Source organism: Anomaloglossus baeobatrachus, chromosome 9 (genome assembly GCF_048569485.1).
Source record: "Anomaloglossus baeobatrachus isolate aAnoBae1 chromosome 9, aAnoBae1.hap1, whole genome shotgun sequence".
In the NCBI taxonomy this organism is placed as follows: Eukaryota; Metazoa; Chordata; class Amphibia; order Anura; family Aromobatidae; genus Anomaloglossus; species Anomaloglossus baeobatrachus.
The window spans coordinates 30,787,662-30,808,747 of NC_134361.1; the positions used below are offsets into that span (position 1 = coordinate 30,787,662).

Below are 21,086 nucleotides of genomic sequence, written 5' to 3' on the forward strand. Positions count from 1 at the left end.
GGTGATGATGTCATCACTGCATCCAAAACATAGAGACAGGAGCAGCAGGGAGCTGGCGGTGGACCGGGGTACGCCCCCTGCTGCTGATGACATCTGTAGAGGGGTATTGTCACTATGGGGTCTCTGGTAATGTATGGGGCATGTTTCCCGGTCCTGGCCCCCCTGCTGCTGCTGATGACATCTGTAGAGGGGTATTGTCACTATGGGGTCTCTGGTAATGTATGGGGCACGTTTCCCGGTCCTGGCCACCCTGCTGCTGCTGATGACATCTGTAGAGGGGTATTGTCACTATGGGGTCTCTGGTAATGTATGGGGCACGTTTCCCGGTCCTGGGCCCCCTGCTGCTGCTGATGACATCTGTAGAGGGGTATTGTCACTATGGGCACTCTGGTACTGTATGGGGCACGTTTCCCGGTCCTGGGCCCCCTGGTGCTGCTGATGACATCTGTAGAGGGGTATTGTCACTATGGGCACTCTGGTACTGTATGGGGCACGTTTCCCGGTCCTGGGCCCCCTGCTGCTGCTGATGACATCTGTAGAGGGGTATTGTCACTATGGGCACTCTGGTACTGTATGGGGCACGTTTCCCGGTCCCGGCCCCCCTGCTGCTGCTGATGACATCTGTAGAGGGGTATTGTCACTATGGGGTCTCTAGTAATGTATGGGGCACGTTTCCCGGTCCTGGCCCCCCTGCTGCTGCTGATGACATCTGTAGAGGGGTATTGTCACTATGGGGTCTCTGGTAATGTATGGGGCACGTTTCCCGGTCCTTGCCCCCCTGCTGCTGCTGATGACATCTGTAGAGGGGTATTGTCACTATGGGCACTCTGGTACTGTATGGGGCTCGTTTCCCGGTCCCGGCGGTGTGCATGGTCCCTTTTTAGAAGGTCCATTGAATAAATGAGCACAGAGCGTTTTGGTAATGGTAAGAGCTTCTTTAATGGACAATACAAAACGATTACAGAAATGTAATGTACACGTATATAAAATGAGCCAGCAAGTAATGAGGATTAATATCTGCTCATATGTATTTACACGGGTGAGTTTATATTACACCGGCCCTGTATACACACCCAGGGGTGCAGCCCTCAGCACAGTCTGAGACCACAATGGAGGGCGAGAATATGTGCATTCACAACACACTATCACTGCGTACCGTTTGGAAGTGGAGTAGTATTGGTCCTCAAATACTCTATAGTGGTGAGATTGTGTCCCCCGCCATAACCCTATAGGGTGAGCACTCGTCACCCGCTCCCCAAATTACAACCCAGACCTGCTTGTAGAGCGCGGATTGATTTGGTCTGGTTATGTAAAAGAGACTCTCCATATTTAAAGTTTGGCTTTTAATACAAAAGCCTAAAAATAATATATGACATCAGGGTTGGTCCGACAGTCCTGGATCTATCAGCATGGGTGATACCGACAGTCCTGGATCTATCAGCATGGATGATACCGACAGTCCTGGATCTATCAGCATGGGTGATACCGACAGTCCTGGATCTATCAGCATGGATGATACCGACAGTCCTGGATCTATCAGCATGGGTGATACCGACAGTCCTGGATCTATCAGCATGGATGATACCGACAGTCCTGGATCTATCAGCATGGATGATACTGACAGTCCTGGATCTATCAGCATGGGTGATACCGACAGTCCTGGATCTATCAGCATGGGTGATACCGACATTCCTGGATCTATCAGCATGGGTGATACCGACAGTCCTGGATCTATCAGCATGGGTGATACCGACAGTCCTGGATCTATCAGCATGGGTGATACCGACAGTCCTGGATCTATCAGCATGGGTGATACCGACAGTCCTGGATCTATCAGCATGGGTGATACCGACAGTCCTGGATCTATCAGCATGGGTGATACCGACAGTCCTGGATCTATCAGCATGGGTGATACCGACAGTCCTGGATCTATCAGCATGGGTGATACCGACAGTCCTGGATCTATCAGCATGGGTGATACCGACAGTCCTGGAGCTATCAGCATGGATGATACCGACACATGCACCTGAAAATGAGGGTTACTACAGATTAATGGGGTTGTCCTAGCTTAGAAATACTGGGGTGCCATCTACCAAAAAAAACACAGACAGGTTGTGACGCTGTAAGAAGGGTGATGTTGTTTTTGGAAGGAGCCAGAGATATTTTTCTAATCCTTCACTATTGCATTATATTGTCTGTATTGTGCATTTTTGCGCCTCTATTTGACTATATTGCAATCTGAGGGGTAACACAATATGGATTTACATGGGAAAGTGCTTATTATTATTGAAGTACTAAAGCATGAAACCCCCCATACATATTAGATAGCTGACAACTATCACTCCCACGTACGCTTGAATACTCGGCTGAGCACCCCTGTGTCGTCTGAGAGCCGGTGTCTGACTATTCTAGTGGCAACTCATCTCCCGAAGAACAAAAGGATCGTCTGGTAGAATACCTACTGAGTGGTAGAAAACCAACCGGCTGGAGAAAACCAACAACCTGGAGAAAACCAACACGCTGTTAGAAAACCTACCAACTGGTAGAAAACCAACAAGCTGGAGAAAACCAACAAGCTGGAGAAAACCTACAAGCTGGTAGAAAACCTACAAGCTGGTAGAAAACCTACAAGCTGGTAGAAAACCTACCGACTGGTAGAAAACCAACAAGCTGGTAGAAAACCTACCGACTGGTAGAAAACCAACAAGCTGGTAGAAAACCTACCGACTGGTAGAAAACCAACCGGCTGATAGAAAACCATCCATCTGGGAGAACACCAACCGACTGGTAGAAAACCAACAGGCTGGAGAAAACCAACAGGCTGGAGAAAACCTACAAGCTGGTAGAAAGCCTACCGACTCGTAGAAAACCAACCGGCTGGAGAAAACCAACCGGCTGATAGAAAACCATCCATCTGGCAGAACACCAACCGACTGGTAGAAAACCAACAGGCTGGAGAAAACCAACAGGCTGGAGAAAACCTACAAGCTGGTAGAAAACCAACCGGCTGGAGAAAACCAACCGGCTGGAGAAAACCAACCGGCTGATAGAAAACCATCCATCTGGTAGGAAACCAACAGGCTAGTAGAAAACCAACAAGCTGGTAGAAAACCTACCGACTGGAGGACACCATCTGGATGGTAGAACACCAAGCAACTGGTAGAACACCAACCGGCTGGTAGAAAACTTACAGGCTGGTAAAATACCAACCGGACTGTAGAAAATTAACCAGCTGGCTCCGTTTCTCCATCATCTACCCAGAGGCCTCCATACACATCGGACTGTTTTCCAATCTCACCATTATCGGTGGGTTCAGATAACTTTAGTATAATGTGGATGGGGCCTTTGAAGCCTGTGATATATAAGGCTATAATAATCACTGGATGAGTGAGAGAGGCAGGTGGAGCTGTGTGATTCAGTGTCAGGACACAGAATTTTAGAGTTACAGATGAATAGTGAAAGGGGTTGTTTTGTTAAGACATCTTCCGGGGTTCCTCTGCCTAGGGCGCCCCTCTATGACAGAATTGAGTCATGAGGATCTATTAGTTTGAGATTTCCCCCAACAAAATTGCAAAGGCTTTCTCAAGAGACATCTACACCACTAAGATATATTTGTTTCAGCGGGTGGGTTTGATAAGATCAGGATTGTACATTCACTAGTGCTAATGTCCCAATATAGGGGAGAATTTATTAATATTGGTGTTTTATACTGCAATGTATGCTGCATTATGTCGGATGTATGAAGAGGCGCACACTGCCCTCCTCCGCATGCTGACCTTCACACACTTTCATTGCTGCCTCCAAAAAGTGGCCAGAGGTGTAAAAATGTGCTCATTACTTCTTCAACTTGAGCTGATCCCAAGTCCTAACCTGTATTATATAATCCAGAGCTGCATTCATAGTTCTGCTGACAGGTCATTTGAGAGCCTAATGAAGGGGCGGAGGAACAGTTACTTTTGTCTACATTTTTGTCCCGTACGGAGTCAGCTGGGTATGCTGGGAGATGTCGGCTCTGAAGTCTGTAGAATTGCAAATACAGCTCAGGAATATAACACATACATTGCCAGAGTTTTTCATCCTAAATTATAAGGATTTTCCCCAATAAATAACTTTTCTCCAGATAGTCTACTAGAGCTTTTGGTTTGATAGGTCCTAAAGACTCTTAAAGGGGTTGTCCGGACCTTAACATTGATAACCTCTCCTTAGGATAGGTCATTGTCTGATCGGTGGGGGAGCCATACCCAACACTCCCACCTATCCGTTGTTCCCAGTGCCACCACCGCTGGCCATAACTTTTTGGTTGCGGAGCTGCACGATGGAATAGTGGCTGCGGCTGGGTACTGCACATCTGCCCCTATTAATGCGACTAGGGGGCGAATATGCAGTACCCACCTATGGCCACTATACAATTGTTGGAGCTGTGATGGAGTAGTCCTGGCCGGTGCCGGCGGCACCAACAATATCGAATAAGTGGGGATGTTGTGTATGGCACCCTTACCAGACCATGATGACCCATCCGAAGGAGAGGCCATCAGTGGTACAGTCCTGGACATCCCTTTTAAGGATAAGTAATAAATATATTGACTCTGAGAAACCGATTACGGGAAAATGAGAGTCCCATAGCCCCTGTGTGACCAGACCATCAGTGAGCACGTGCGACCACCATAGCGCCACTGTCTATAGGAGTTGTGGTTGCACATGCTCACTTGCTCCTCCATTCATCTAGTGACCTTTGGTTCCCCACCCCCAGTTCTTGGCATTAGTGGAGGGTCCCAGCAGCCGGACCCCAATGATTACACATTTATTATGTATCCTGTGGATAGGTAATAACCCCAGGACGGAGCACACTCACCTTCTTCTACACATACCTTACCTTACATCACACGCTCTCTACATTCTCTAAACTTGCAACCAACTTTTTCACCTTTTCTAAAAAACAATCTCAAAGAGGTTCTGTTATGGGACTTATCTACATCTATTCCTAGGACCCCCGGAGATCAGCTACAACCTGTGGGGGAAACTTGGCAGCGAGTGTCCATCTTCACTGTAGAGCCGCTATTTGCATTTGTCCTCATCAAGAATTTACGTACAACTGTGGTTCCCTTTGCACACCGCAGCTTATTGGAGGTATCGGCTAAGAAGAAGAGTCCTGAGATTCTCCCGAGGACGAGGACCTGTAAACATTGAGTTGTCATTTTTTGTTTGATTTATAGCTGTTTCTTTGGTAGAGATATGACTTCCCTTTGTGAAGTGCGAAATGAAAGTATGACTGCCTAAAAAAGATCGGCTAAAAAATGAGGTAAGTGCCCAAAATATGGAGGAAGCAACGTCTGTCCCAGATTTCCTTGTACAGTAAATTATCCATCTAGTTACTGTAAAATGGTGGAAAAGATGTCCAAAAACTTCAATAGCTGATGTCAGCTGTGAAGTTCCTAGAACTGTAAATGCAGCTCGAGAATGTAACACATCTACAAACTTTTTCATCCTAAATTGAAGAATTTATTTCCAGACGCTGTGTTTTAGAAATTGGATTGATTGACATAAATCTAATGTGTGTAGACAGCTTAGATGTGACCACACTCTGCCATTGTCCTCTGGTTAAACATGTCGGGGTATGCTGGTTATGGGGCTCTACAGTTGACGGGATGCGTATGCAGTTGACGGGATGCGTATGCAGTTGACGGGATGCGTATGCAGTTGACGGGATGCGTATGCAGTTGACGGGATGCGTATGCAGTTGACGGGATGCGTATGCAGTTGACAGGATGATGCGTATGTAGTTGACGGGATGCGTATGTAGTTGACGGGATGCGTGTGCAGTTGACGGGATGCGTGTGCAGTTGACGGGATGCGTGTGCAGTTGACGGGATGCGTGTGCAGTTGACGGGATGCGTGTGCAGTTGACGGGATGCGTGTGCAGTTGACGGGATGCGTGTGCAGTTCACGGGTTACGCATGCAGTTGACGGGATGCGTATGCATTTGACGGGATGCGTATGCCGTTGACAGGATGCGTATGCCCTTGACGGGATGCGTATGCAGTTGAAGATAAGCATATGCAGTTGACGGGATGCGTATGCAGTTGACGGGATGCGTATGCAGTTGACGGGGCGCGTATGCAGTTGACGGGGCGCGTATGCAGTTGACGGGGCGCGTATGCAGTTGGCGGGGCGCGTATGCAGTTGGCGGGGCACGTATGCAGTTGGCGGGGCACGTATGCAGTTGGCGGGGCACGTATGCAGTTGGCGGGGCACGTATGCAGTTGGCGGGGCACGTATGCAGTTGGCGGGGCACGTATGCAGTTGGCGGGGCACGTATGCAGTTGACGGCATGCATATGCAGTTGACGGGATGCGTATGCAACTGACGGGATGCGTATGCCGTTGACGGGGCGCGTATGCAGTTGACGGGGCGCGTATGCAGTTGACGGGGCGCGTATGCAGTTGACGGGGCGCGTATGCAGTTGACGGGGCGCGTATGCAGTTGACAGGGCACGTATGGAGTTGACAGGGCACGTATGGAGTTGACGGGGCACGTATGGAGTTGACGGGGCACGTATGGAGTTGACGGGGCACGTATGGAGTTGACGGGGCACGTATGGAGTTGACGGGGCACGTATGGAGTTGACGGGGCACGTATGGAGTTGACGGGGCACGTATGGAGTTGACGGGGCACGAATGGAGTTGACGGGGCACGTATGCAGTTGACGGGGCACGTATGCAGTTGACGGGGCGCATATGGTGAAAATTTGAATGGCTTTGTCTACAGACAATGGGCTCACTTTGTTCCCTAATGGCTCACTTCTTTCCTTGTAGCAAACGCAGTTGAGGATGTTCTTTCTTTAAGACTAAAGAATTTACAGACCTTTCAGTAAGTATTTTTTCATGGGAGTAAACCCTGAATCCTTCCTGTATGACAAAATCATCGCTTTATATACTGATGGTGTGACCTGTATCAGTAAAAAAATCCCTGATGTCATTTCACGTAAACTCAGGATGTCATGGCAAAAACGATGGACGACACAAAACTGATGTTGACGAATGAAAATACCCTTTGTGTACAAGTGTCAGACCCACCCACCAGAAGAGAAGTCAAGTGGTTCCCCTGGATGTCCAAAGCGCTGACATTTGTACACCAGCACCTAGAAGGTCCAGCAGAAGAACTTAGGTGGAACCAACTTTGGTGCAAGAGGAGTCCAACATGGATCCGGTGAAACAGGAACATTCACCAGGAGTAAGAACAAAATCGCAACAAGCATTTCTTCCAATTGTGAATATTTTTGTTTTTGTAGATGGTACATGTTTATGTGTATGATCAGTGATTTCTACAGTGTGTTTCCCATAAGGGTATCCATTATATTCTCAACACAACGCAATAAAATGACTGTTGTAAAAGGTTGTCTCGCGTCCACGTTGGTAGGGTGGATGTAGGGTATGTACCAAGGGTTAACGCATGTTTTCGTTCGGGTACATTCGGCAAAACGAAGACCTTCAGACAGATCGTTAAGTGCAACGTCAATGAACCTACTACTATAAAGTCCTTCTGTTCGACAGACCTGTGGTCCACCATATTGGCACATGATAACAAAGCTCTACGAAGAAAGTGCAGACTGGTAAAATATTGTGACTTATCTTTGGCATCTATCATTGTTCTTCTCTGGGTCTTATACTGAAGACCCCCCTCCCACCTCATTTTTTTCTGTAATTCACATTTTTATGCTCTAAGGTGCTTCCGTTAATGTTTATCTTCCTTGAAGAAAGTGTCTCTGGAGCTTGCAGCAGGGGGTGCGTTAGACTCACCTGAGCATTACTAAAAGACGCGATTCTGCCACTCCCACCGATTTGTATGTTAACGGTGGTAGAATAACTTGCTTTGAAGGTGGATTTTTCTTTTGGGTCAGAAGAGTCCAACTTCTCTGTACTTTCATAAAGCGCCATGATTTCGCTAGGCTCTACCGTCGGGGAATGCGAAGCTGCGAAATTCAAAGCACTCGAATTGTTGAAGAATAGGTTTGGTCCTTCATCCAGAGACTTGCATTGCCTGAATGAAGATGAAGACTTCAGATCATACGTCTTCTCAAGATTTGACGATTTCTGCGTTTTGAAGGGCCCATACTTTGTGCGTAGTTCTCGGACATCGGGCCAGTGGATGCTAGTTAACTCGTGAGAACTGATTCCGGTGGTATGGGAATTCGAATCAGAAGCCAAACATGGAGGTGATCTGCTCGAACACCAAAATTTATTTTCTTCGTTCGAGGACCCGATTGGTGAATACAGTGCCCTTGGGCTGATAGGATTTTCTCCGGTGCTGCTACCACAGGATCTTCTGGAATGGGTAGGGAATCCAGGAGACCAGGGTCGAGGTGGAGGACTTGTGCACGTTGGAGTAGAGTTTGCAGATGATGAAGATGAACGCTCTAAATTACTAAAGGAGAGTGGAGTGAAGGAACATGATCTTGTCTTAGAGAAGGAAGGGGCTCGAGATTTAGGGCACACCGGGTTTTGACTTGGGGGAGGAGAAAACATTCTAGAGCGTAATGTCAGAGGGGACTGGACCCGTGAATTTGGTTCAGAAACTGTGGATGCTGGAGTTTGTCTAATGGGTGGAGGACAAGGAATTGCAATGAGGACTGGTGAACCTGGAGAAAGACAAACCGGTCTATCTGTATTACTTCCCTTTTTGTAGCCTGACAATAAAGGCTTGAGTGATCCTTCATTTGATAAAATACTTTGTGTTATTTTGGAATTTAATTGATTCGCCTCACCATCTTTTTGGTTCTCTGCCAAAACTGTATTCTTAAGAACTCTGGGTTTTGGATCACTAAGTAAAAGTCCAGAATAAAGAGAATTTCTGTATGGTGATGGGCCAGGAACAGAGGGTTGGGACTTTATGACCGGAGTATGTGTGTCGCTGTCGGAACTTCTAGACTTTGTCATGAGGGGTCTTCTTGGAAGGGCCTGCTGAGGCTCAGGGTTATTTTTGGACATTGCTACTGCTCTAGACAATTTTCTATGCAAAATGGAAGGAGATAAAAGGCCAGGGGTTGCTACAACTGCCTGCTGTTTCTTATTTTGAGACTTTGGCTTGGCTATGGCTTGAAATTCTTTGGCCGTCGATGTGTTTCCCTTAAAGGATGATGAACGAGTAGCCATATTTAGTTTCTTTGAGCTGTTTATGTTCTTGGGGGATGGAGTAGAAAGTGAGGAGTCGAGCTGCAGACGCTGCATCACGTCCATAACTGCTGAGGACACTCCTTTGGCTTTCTGGACTTTTTGGGAGTCGGAGGTGTTACTTTCAGGTGTGTTGTATGACGCAACACTGTTACAGTCCGAGCTGAAATGGTTATTAGTCTCTGGGGTGTATATGGGAGCAGGGGAATTTGTTTCACATGAATTAGTAATTGGTAGATCTGTTTGTGGTTCATCACTTGTGGCTTTAGTTTTTTGCGGTATATCGTCATGGTTCCTCGTATTTATGATACCTATTGTCTGTGGGACATCATCAGAAGTTTCACTTATCTTAGTTGTAGGGTAAAGAGCATTGGATCCCTCAGAGGTCAATAATTCGATCTCCTTTTCTTCAGAGATTTTTGGAATGGTCGACGTTGGTTCAACATGAAGTGTACTTGGTGCCATTAAGAGGTTGACTTTCTCAGGCACCTTAATCTCTAAGACACAAGTTTCCCTTTCCTCACAATCTTCACAGATCACAGGAGTCTCCTTATCGTCTACAAAGTATGTTTTAGATGCACTGAAGTTGTCTGAAACGCTTTCTTCAGATGTTGATGTTGGGTGAGGAGCAGAGTCATAATTCACTGGGAGTTCTTCTCCCCGATTACCCTCAACAATCGAAAACTCCCAACATTCGTCTATTTCTGTAGGAGATATCTCCTGTGTTGGTAAAACGACTTCATCTATTTCAGGTGGTTTTAGTAATGGGGCTTGTTCCTTTTCAGGGTACGGAGTCATTAATGACTCTTTCTTGAGAAGATCCAAAGCACTCTCTCGAATTGCAGGATGGATAACACCATTTTCTTGGACACAATTAATATGAAGCAAAGTTTCATGAATCATCAGATGTCCATACATCTTGGGCTCTACATGAAGAAAAGAAAACATGCATGAAAACAAAATATATAGTTTAGCAAAAAGGTTTGGAGGACAAAACTTGGTAGTCTGTGGTTGCTGGATCGGAGCCTATGAACTTCCTCCGACTTGTTGGCATCCTTGGCGCGTCTTCGGTTTAGGGGGAATGTGATCATGCGTGCATTGATGACGTCCTATTAATCATGAGATGCCGGAGATGCCAGTAGGTAGAAGGAAGTTCAAATGGCTCTGCTCTATCGGTTATATTTGTTTTTGAGGAATTATAGTTTTAGTAAGAGACAACCTCAGGAAAAAACATCCAGTGGTGCCCCCTTTTTGGCTTCTCCATGGGAGAGACCAGTCAATCGTGATCATCCAGGCAAAGAGAAGTTAGTGGGGAGCCGCCTAGTGGACACTTGTCCCCGAGCCTAGCACTCGATAGTGTTAAAGGGTTGTTCTATACATAGAAACCCTGTCCACATGACCTATGAGGCACAAAGAAGAGGACAAGAAGAATTCCCAACTTCAATGTGCCACAATGGAAAGCTACAATGCATTACATAGATGACCATTTATCTGAATGACCAATATGTAATAATTAGTGGTGAGCGAGCCCTACCATGCTTGGGTGCTTAATTCTCGTAACGAGCAGTTGGATTCTCAGATGTGCGTGACTCGAGTAGCCAAGTATCATGGAAGTCAATGGGGAAGGCAAGCATATTTCCTGAAAAACTTTTGGAAAAATGCTCAAGGTTTCCATGGACTTCTATGGATATGATTGAGCCCTAGGGAAGATGAAAACCAGAAATCCACAAGTTCCAAAACTTGCTCCAGACCTGACCCTAATTTGTCCCTACCTGACAGTGGGGGTAGGCACCTTAAGGTGATATAATAGTGCCCCCACTGGTTGACGGCTGACCCCGAGTGTCCTTAGCTGCACCCTAACCTATTAACTAAGTTAACACAAAAATAACAATAAACATAAATTAAGTGCACACAAGCAGAGGATGAGACACAGGGCTGGTAACGTGCAAACCCAGTCATACAGGAATGATGGAATAAAGGAAACCAAAAACAATAACAGAATACGTGGAAACCCTCCCAATCCAAAGTGATACAAAATAGGAGATAACTGGGAAGGGAATCACACAAAAAAACTGCAGGGAATAGCAATGGATCAGTAAGGAAACCTTAACTGGGGAGCTGGGACTCCAGTCAATCATCCACACAGAAATATTATATGTGAATATATATATATATATATATGAGTAGTGAGTACAAATAGCCCCTCCCAAAATGTGATTGGGAAAACCAAATGAGAAAATGCCCACACCTGAATAGATGGGAGATAGGAAGACAGAGAATAAGAGAGAAAGGCAAGAGATCCTTCAGCAGGTCCAACCAAGAGGGAAACTGACCAATAACCAGAGATCACCGGCTCGGACCCCAGAGTGGAGCCATGACACTATTATACTCATGTAATCAAGTTGCACCCATCTGAGCAGCCAACTGCTTTTTACAAGTACCAAGCACCAGAGCATGGTAGTGCCCGCTCATCACTAGTTACGAGTACTGAACAGCTGAGCATGGTAGTGCCCACTCATCACTAGTTACGAGTACTGAGCACCCGAGCATGGTAGTGCTCGCTCATCACTAGTTACTAGTTCCGAGCACCCAAGCATAGTAGTGCCTGCTTATCACTAGTTACGAGTACCGAGCACCCGAGCATGGTAGTGCTCACTCATCACTAGTTACGAGTACTGAGCACCTGAGCATGGTAGTGCCCGCTCATCACTAGTTACGAGTACTGAGCACCTGAGCATGGTAGTGCCCGCTCATCACTAGTTACGAGTACTGAGCACCTAAGCATGGTAGTGCCCACTCATCACTAGTTACGAGTACTGAGCACCTGAGCATGGTAGTGCCCACTCATCACTAGTAATGATGCACTCTTCTTGGACAGTAAATGTGTAACTGAGCTTTTCAGGGGTCTGACCTCCCACTCAAATAGTCCCTTTAAAACTATTGTTACTTGAAAAAATGACATTCCCTGATGTAATTAGGGCGTCTGACACTACTTCATGCTGCCCGTGGATATTGTCCTTTTTCACATCCCTCTGTATATCACAACCCTCCTATTGTTCCTACCTGTCACTCTTCTTTCACCAGTATGTTCCTCCATGACCTGAGGTTGGGTCTTTACTGTCGCTTTTTTCTGTGTCTCCGGTGTCTTGGTGCCCCCGTTCTTCTTCTGAGTCTTCATCCTGCCGATCTTCTCGCTGTACATCTTGGCCAGCAGTTGCACTTTGTTAATAATTTTCTCTGAGTTTTCAATGAGGCATATATCATCCGCGTCATAGAGGCCAATACCGGAAGAACAGAAAGTTGCCTTATTGGTGTCCGCAGGCAAGTTGTCGCATCCGGTCTTTGCCTGAGAGTCAAGTTTGTTGATATTTTCTGCCAAGGTGACCTTCTGTGGTTCCTTCACCGATTCTCTCCTCGGAGGATTATCTCTTGGCGATTGGCCCCCAGTTTCTAAATCCGATTCTTCAACAATAACCAGCTCACCGCCGGGTTCTTCCGCATCTTTCCTCCTCAGTTTCCCTCTTTTCAGCACTCTTTCTATTTCCGCATTGGTCGGCTTCTCCTTTTCTTTCCAGGCCTTTCGTATTTCGGCACAGGATTTGTACTCTGATTCCTGCTCCGATCCTTCTTTGTTGGGTTCTGCTTTGATTCTGGACACTTCAGAAGCTTGGGATGGCGGTTTCCTTTGGCAGTTGGCTTGCTTTGACTCAGTGGCACACCCGTTTGTCTTGCATTTGCTCTTTTCACGGTCTTTCTTGACCTCTTGTTGTAGAATGTAGTTGAATCTCAGGATCGAGTCTTTAACCACACCGGTGGGAATGTAGGAAATGCTTTCCTCTTTACTCAGGTACGACGCTCCGGCATCTGCAGTCTCATAGTAGTTTTTGATCCTTTCAATCAATAGTCGATCATCCGGGGTCAGGGTGGAATCTCTTTTGACCTTCATGCTTTTTTCTTTCTTTTCCGGAACAATCTTCGCTTTATCTTGCAGTTCAGTAACTTCCTTTCCTTCGTCCTTCTCTTTAGTCTTGGACGATTCACCCTCATCTTCACCGGGCAACAACGAGAGCTGAACCTTCTCAAGTTTAGTGTCATCTGTTCTGCAGACGATGGTTTCACCACCTGCTTGCCTGGGCATTTCCAGTGGTTTATTCTCCTCCACAGGAGATTCTCCATTCTCTTTATTCTGCAAGTCTTTGTCTGAAGGAACCTTGGGGCCATCTTGACTTGGCTCCAAATATCTTGACTCATTCGCAGAATCCAAGGAAGCAAACGCCCCACTCGAGCATACTTCTGGTGTCTCACCAAGTGAGGCAGAACTGGCTTTCTCAGTCTCAGCTAGATCTTCTGTGGATCTGGATTGTCTCAGATCTCGGGTTTCAGATTCCTAGAAGAAGTAAGAATATATTATTTTTATTTATTTGAGAAACAAATGTTATTTAGACGGTTAGGTGACGTTTTTAACTGCTTGCGGCAGACATGTACAACAATTTCTGATGGTGAGGACCACAAATCGTACCATAGTCAAAGGCTGCAGTAAAAGGGGGATGTGTCATCAGAAAATCACCTATTATCTGAATCTAATTTTATGGTTTCTATATTTAATTTTTTTACGATAGTTTTTTTTTCAGTTTTCAAAAGGTTTTAACTAAAAAATACCAGAAATCTTGCAAGTTATTTATTGGCCATGAGCCCTTAGACAAGAGTCATACTTCCTGTTCTGTACAGAAGACTTTTGAGCACTCTTATTATCAGACAATTAGAATGATTAATGATTAGAAATTAGTGCCCACCATACAGTACCCTCACACCAGTGCCCACCATACAGTACCCTCACACCAGTGCCCACCATACAGTACCCTCACACCAGTGCCCACCACACTGTGCCCTCACACCAGTGCCCATCATACAGTGCCCTCACACCAGTGCCCACCATACAGTACCCTCACACCAGTGCCCACCATACAGTACCCTCACACCAGTGCCCACCACACTGTGCCCTCACACCACTGCACACCACACTGTGCCCACACACCAGTGCCCCTGATAACAGTGCCTACCACATTGTGTCCTCACACCACTGCACACCACACTGTGCCCTCACACCAGTGCCCACTACACTGTGCCCTCAAACCACTGGACACCACACTGTGCCCACACACCAGTGCCCCTGATAACAGTGCCTACCACACTGTGCTCTCACACCACTACACATCACACTGTGCCCTCACACTAGTGCCCACCACACTGTGCTACTCACACCAGTGCCCACCACACTGTGCTCTCACACCAGTGCCCACCACACTGTGCTCTCACACCAGTGCCCACCACACTGTGCTCTCACACCAGTGCCGACCACACTGTGTCGTCACACCAGTGCACACCACACTGTGCTCTCACACCAGTGCCCACCACACTGTGCCCTCACACCAGTGCCCACCACACTGTGTTGTCACACCAGTGCCAACCACACTGTGGCCTCACACCAGTGCCCACCACACTGTGCCCTCACACCAGTGCCCACCACACTGTGTTGTCACACCAGTGCCAACCACACTGTGGCCTCACACCAGTGCCCACCACACTGTGCCCTCACACCAGTGCCCACCACACTGTGTCGTCACACCAGTGCACACCACACTGTGCCCTCACACCAGTGCCCACCACACTGTGCCCTCACACCAGTGCCCACCACACTGTGCCCTCACACCAGTGCCCACCACACTGTGCTCTCACACCAGTGCCCACCACACTGTGCTCTCACACCAGTGCCAACTACACTGTGGCCTCACACCAGTGCCCACCACACTGTGCCCTCACACCAGTGCCCACCACACTGTGCCCTCACACCAGTGCCCACCACACTGTGCCCTCACACCAGTGCCCACACACCAGTGCCCACCACACTGTGCCCTCACACCAGTGCCCACACACCAGTGCCCACCACACTGTGCCCTCACACCAGTGCCCACCACACTGTGCCCTCACATATTTCCCTCACACCAGTGCCCACCTCACTGTGCTCTTACACCAGTGCCCACACACCAGTGCCCACCACACTGTGCCCTCACACCAGTGCCCACCACACTGTGCCCTCACACCAGTGCCCACACACCAGTGCCCACCACACTGTGCCCTCACACCAGTGCCCACACACCAGTGCCCACCACACTGTGCCCTCACATATTTCCCTCACACCAGTGCCCACCTCACTGTGCTCTTACACCAGTACCCACTACATTGTGTCCTTATACCAGTGCCAACCACGCAGTGGTTTTTATCTGTCCATGTTCATGACAGCATCCTCCACTAGAGGGCGCTCACATAAATCTTTCCTGGCACAGTTATTTATAATAGAAAAGGTCTGCCATCTTGTGGGGGCGCTCTGTTCTCCGTATCAGATGCTTCTGTTACCTGACAGCCGAGTCTTTTTGATTTTTTGCAACATAGACAAATGTGTCTGGGTCCTGACTGTTGGGGCCACAGAATGGCAGGTTGAGCGCCCCCTGCTGTGCTCTTAATGATCTGATCCCTTTTACTTTTTACTTACAACCACTGAATATGGCTACTTATTGCACAGCGATAGCAGGAGGCTCAGGCCCGGAGACATACCTGCTGCTGATCCTCAGGCTTTGCCCCTTCCGTCTCTGCAGCCTTGGTTTCTCCATTGATCGGCTCGGAGCGGAGACCTCTCTGACTCAGCAGCTCCATGATTTCATCCGTGATGGATAGACTACCAGAGAGAGCGTCTTCTGGTAAACAGAAGGCCGAGTCCTCGGGATCGTCCTCGCAGCCGTCACCTTCCCCGGTGGCCTCCAGGATACAGGACTCCAGAGTGCAAATGCTGTCCGAAGACTGCAAAGAAGTCGTGGATGGGAAGAGCTCCCCCTCGCTGCCGGCATGCTGGAGGTTTAAAGGATACAAACACTGGATCACTCATCATTTTAACTAGTAGACCTTTAAATAGACCATTCAACTTTTTAAAGGGATTGTCCAGGACTTTCATATTGATGGTGTTTGCTTATGATCAGCTATTTGCTGTGAACACTCGAGCTCTACAGCGCCGTACACTGGGTAGTGGCCGTTCAGCGGTACTACAGCTCAGATCCTGTTCAATTCAAAGGGAACTGAGCTGCAGTACCTGAAAACGGCCACAACACAGTGTACGGCGCTGTGCTAACCCAGCCATCACTGGACACAATAACAGCTGATTGGACGGGGGTGCCCGGTGTCAGCCCCCCACAATCTGATACTGAGGACCAGAGATGAGCAAATTGACTTGTATGAGACTTTGCTGATCCAATTGAATTTTGAACAGTATGCAATTCACTTGAATCGGCTAAATAAGGGGGCTGCCATTTTGCCAGAGAAGGCTCACATGACCTTAGAAGGATTTTCCCATAATGCTTTGCAGCAATCGTATCGCATGGTATAGTGTAACCATTCAGGAAAGACTATCTTAGCCTGTATAAAAGCCGAGGCAGGGAATGCAGCGGCCATTTGTGTGGAATCCTGGATAGTGAGAAGACGTCACAGCTTAGCCATAGAGAGAGGATGAGGAAGCACAATGGTGAGGAAGACTAGTGTGTGAGGAAAGGAGAGTGGGGATACACAAGTCTTTTTAGAGTAACTGGAGGCTTTGGAGTATATTTCGGTTGACACAAATTGGGGAAATAATGCAATTCAGGCAAGGGTGAAGTTTTTTTAAAAATTGCTCTATCCTAAGTATAGGCCATCAAAGATTAAAAAACGTTATTTTTCCCTTTTGAGGAAATGTTATCCATTTCATGCTCGGTATCCCTTAAGGTGGCTTTACACACTGCAACATCTCAAACGACATCGCTGTAACGTCACCGGTTTTGTGACGTTACAGCGACCTCCCCAGCGACATTGCAGTGTGTGAAACACATCAGCGACCTGGCCCCTGCTGTGAAGTTGTGATCGCTACAAATCGTTCAGGACCATTCTTTGGTCCTTTGTTTCCCGCTGTGCAGCAAAGTCTCAGTGTGTAAAGGGGACTTAAAACACTGGAAACGAGTGATGTGTCACAATATCTGTCAATCACTATTCTCTGTCAGTCGGTCTCTCCCTCTCGGTCTCTATTCTCTCTCTGTCGGTCCGTCACTATCTCTGTCCCTCTCTCACAGTCTGTCGGTCATTTCCCCCTCCTCTCTCATACTCACCGATCCCCGGCGCGGCGCTGCACGGCATTCACACTGCTCCGGCGGCTTTTACTATTTTGAAAAAGCCGGCCGCTCATTAAACAATCTCATATTCCCTGCTTTCCCCGCCCACCGGCGCCTATGATTGGTTACAGTGAGACACGCCCCCACACTGAGTGACAGGTGTCTCACTGCACCCAATCACAGCAGCCGGTGGGCGTGTCACTATGGAGTATAGAAATAAATAAATAATTAAAAAAAACGGCGTGCGGTTCCCCCCAAATTCAATACCAGCCAGATAAAGCCATACGGCTGAAGGCTGGTATTCTCAGGATGGGGAGCTCCACGTTATGGGGAGCCCCCCACCCTAACAATATCAGTCAGCAGCCGCCCAGAATTTCCGCATACATTAGATGCGACAGATCTGGGACTGTACCCGGCTCTTCCCGATTTGCCCTGGTGCGTTGGCAAATCGGGGTAATAAGGAGTTATTGGCAGCCCATAACTGCCACTAAATCCTAGATTAAACATGTCAGGCGTCTCCCCGAGATTCCTTCCATGATTAATCTGTAAATTACAGTAAATAAACACACACAACTGAAAAAATCATTTATTAGAAATAAAAAACACAAACAAATTCCCTCATCACCAATTTAATCAGCCCCAAAAAGCCCTCCATGTCAGGCGCAATCCACGGACCTCCAGCGTCGCTTCCAGCTCTGCTGCATGCAGGTGACAGGAGCTGCAGCAGACACAGCCGCTCCTGTCAGCTCCACACAGCAATTGAAGACAGCCGCGCGATCAGCTGAGCTGTCACTGAGGTTACCCGCTGTCACTGGATCCAGCGGTGGATGCAGCGGTGGCCGCGGGTAACCTCAGTGACAGCTCAGCTGATCGCGCGGCTGTCTTCATTAGTTGCGTGGAGCTGACAGGAGTGGCGGTGTCTTCTGCTGCTCCTGTCACCTGCATGCAGCTGAGCTGGAAGCGACGCTGGAGGTCCGTGGATTACGCCGGACATGGAGGGCTTTTTGGGGCTGATTAAATTGGTGATGAGGGACTTTGTTAGTGTTTTTTATTTCTAATAAAGGATTTTTCAGGTGTGTGTGTTTTTTAAATGTCACTTACAGATTAATCATGGAAGGTATCTCGTGGAGACGCCTGACATGATTAATCTAGGACTTATTGGCAGCTATGGGCTGCCAATAACTCCTTATTACCCCGATTTGCCAACGCACCAGGGCAAATCGGGAAGAGCCGGGTACAGTCCCAGAACTGTCGCATATAATGTATGCGGCAATTCCGGGCTGCTGCTGGCTGATATTGTTAGGCTGGGAGGCTCCCCATAACGTGGGGCTCCCCATCCTGAGAATACCAGCCTTCAGCCGTATGGCTTTATCTGGCTGGTATTAAAATTGGGGGGGACCGCACACCGGTTTTTTAAATTATTTAATTATTTATTTCACTGCACAGTATAGACACGCCCACCGGCTGCTGTGATTGGTTGCAGTGAGACACCTGTGTCTCACTGCGGGTAAAGCAGGGAATACGAGATTGTTTCATGAGCGGCCGGCTTTTTCAAAATAGTAAAAGCCGCCGCAGCAGTGTGAATGCCGTGCAGCGCCGGTAATCGGGGATCGGTGAGTATGAGAGAGGAGGGGAAAATGACTGATAGACTGTGAGAGAGGGACAGAGATAGTGATGGACCGACAGAGAGAGAATAGAGACCGAGAGGGAGAGACCGACTGACGGAGAATAGTGATTGACAGATATTGTGACACATCACTCGTTTCCAGTGTTTGACTAGCTAGGTCGTTCTGCAGGTCTGGATCGCTGTTGTGTCGTTGGCCAGGTTTGCCTGTTTGACAGCTCACCAGAGACTTTGTAGCGATCCCGGCCAGGTTGGGATCGCTGGTGGGATCGCTGAAAGTCTCAGTGTGTAAAGGGGCCTTTAGGCCCCATTCACACAGGGGATTCCCAAAAGGGGGGGGGGGGGTAACCCTTTGTTTTTTGGAGCTGATTTATGACCACATCAAAGGTCTATTCAATTTTGATGTGGTCTATAGTGATAGATCAACACAGAACTTCACAAAAAGACAGACAAAAGAGTTGCAAACTCTCCAATCAGAACGCGCTCACTGATGGATTCTTAGGTAACTCATTCTGCAGCCAGCCATGTGCAACGGACAGCAAGGAAATAGATTTCTCTCGTTTATTTGCCAAAGTGTGAAGAAACTTACAGCAAATAAGAAATGAAGTTTATAACTACATAAAAACTTACTTTCATCTGCGCCAAACCTGGGGAAAAGAAATAAAAGACTGTTAGGGCGATCTGCAGTTCTAATAGGCAACACATTATTAAATATTAATGGGTCCAGTAAAAAAAAAAAAATATATATATACATATACAGTATGTGTATATATATATATATATATATATATATATATATATATAAAAATGTGCATTAAAAAGTTAGTAATAACTAAGTATGTCAAGTGCTGCAATTCTCAGCTATCCTCTCCCGCATTCTGCCTCTTGCGCACTCACTGACTGCTTCTAAGTAGGTTCACAGTTTTCTGCTGATTAATTTTACAATATATATTTATGTGGTTCAGGAGTCATTTATCTGTTACAAGAGCTCCACATCCTCTTTGTACTGCCAAAAAGTAAAATGCAAAAATTCTGGCTGCCTTAAACGACCACTAGAGGGAGCTCCCTACACATACTGGGTTTCCCCGAAAATAAGACACTGTCTTATAAAATTTTTTGCCCCGAAAAATCTGCCAGGGGTTATTTTCGGGGTAGGGCTTATATTTAAGCCTTACTCCAAAAAGGCCAAAAATTCCTGCTAGGGCTTATTCTCATGGTAGGGCTTATATTTAAGCCTAGGGCAGCACGGTGGCTCAGTGGTTAGCACTGCAGTCTTGTGGTGGCTCAGTGGTTAGCACTGCAGTCTTGTGGTGGCTCAGTGGTTAGCACTGCAGTCTTGTGGTGGCTCAGTGGTTAGCACTTCAGTCTTGTGGTGGCTCAGTGGTTAGCACTGCAGTCTTGCAGAGCTGGGGTCCTGGGTTCGAATCCCACCAAGGAACACATCTGCAAGGAGTTTGTATGTCCTCCCCGTGTTTGTGTGGGTTTCCTCCGGGTTCTCCGGTTTCTTCCCACACTCCAAAGACATACAGATAGGGAATATAGATAGTGAGCCCCAATGGGGACAGTTTTCCTGATGTATGTAAAGCGCTGCGGAATATGTTAGCGCTATATAAAAATAAAGATTATTATTATTATTATTATGGCTGAAAACATCTCCTAGGGCTTATTTTCGGGGTAGGGCTTATTTGGGGGAAAACACAATGTATATTTATATGGCTATGTCTTCATTAAGCTCCCCCTAGTGGTGGACAGAACTATACTTCAACGAGAAAGTCTATAAAGGTGTCATTTTGTTTCTGGTGAGATAGACAAATAAAATTATTAAAGGGGTATTAGAAAAAAAAATGATTTGTTTTTCTTTACCATGTCAGGAAAAGCAGAATATTAACATTTAAAGAATAACAAAACTTTATTTTCTATCATTTAGTCCAGTATGGAATGTTATCAAACCTTCCAAATTATTATATTAAGGGATTTGTTTTCATTCCTGGAAAAAAAATTTCATGTAAGTGACTTTCGCTTTTTGCCCCTGTATATTTCCTGCCTTCAGCTCCATTGAAATCGGAATGTACTTAGGTGGAGTACAGCTGATGGCAGTGATGGCTCAGC

General features: G+C 47.1%; 1 protein-coding gene across 1 annotated transcript in view; it reads right to left on the minus strand.

The window, feature by feature from the left end:
• Window positions 1-930: 930 nt before the first annotated feature.
• The window catches only part of PLEKHG2 (pleckstrin homology and RhoGEF domain containing G2), a 97,543-nt gene continuing 77,387 nt past the window's right edge, over window positions 931-21,086 (minus strand). Inside the window, exons 17-20 of the mRNA XM_075323472.1 lie at window positions 19,608-19,624; window positions 15,780-16,070; window positions 12,231-13,554; window positions 931-10,093 (exon numbers count right to left, since the gene is read on the minus strand). Of these exons, the coding sequence (XP_075179587.1) occupies window positions 7,686-10,093; window positions 12,231-13,554; window positions 15,780-16,070; window positions 19,608-19,624 (4,040 nt within the window). The 3' untranslated portion in view covers window positions 931-7,685. The remainder of the gene's footprint in view (window positions 10,094-12,230; window positions 13,555-15,779; window positions 16,071-19,607; window positions 19,625-21,086) is intronic.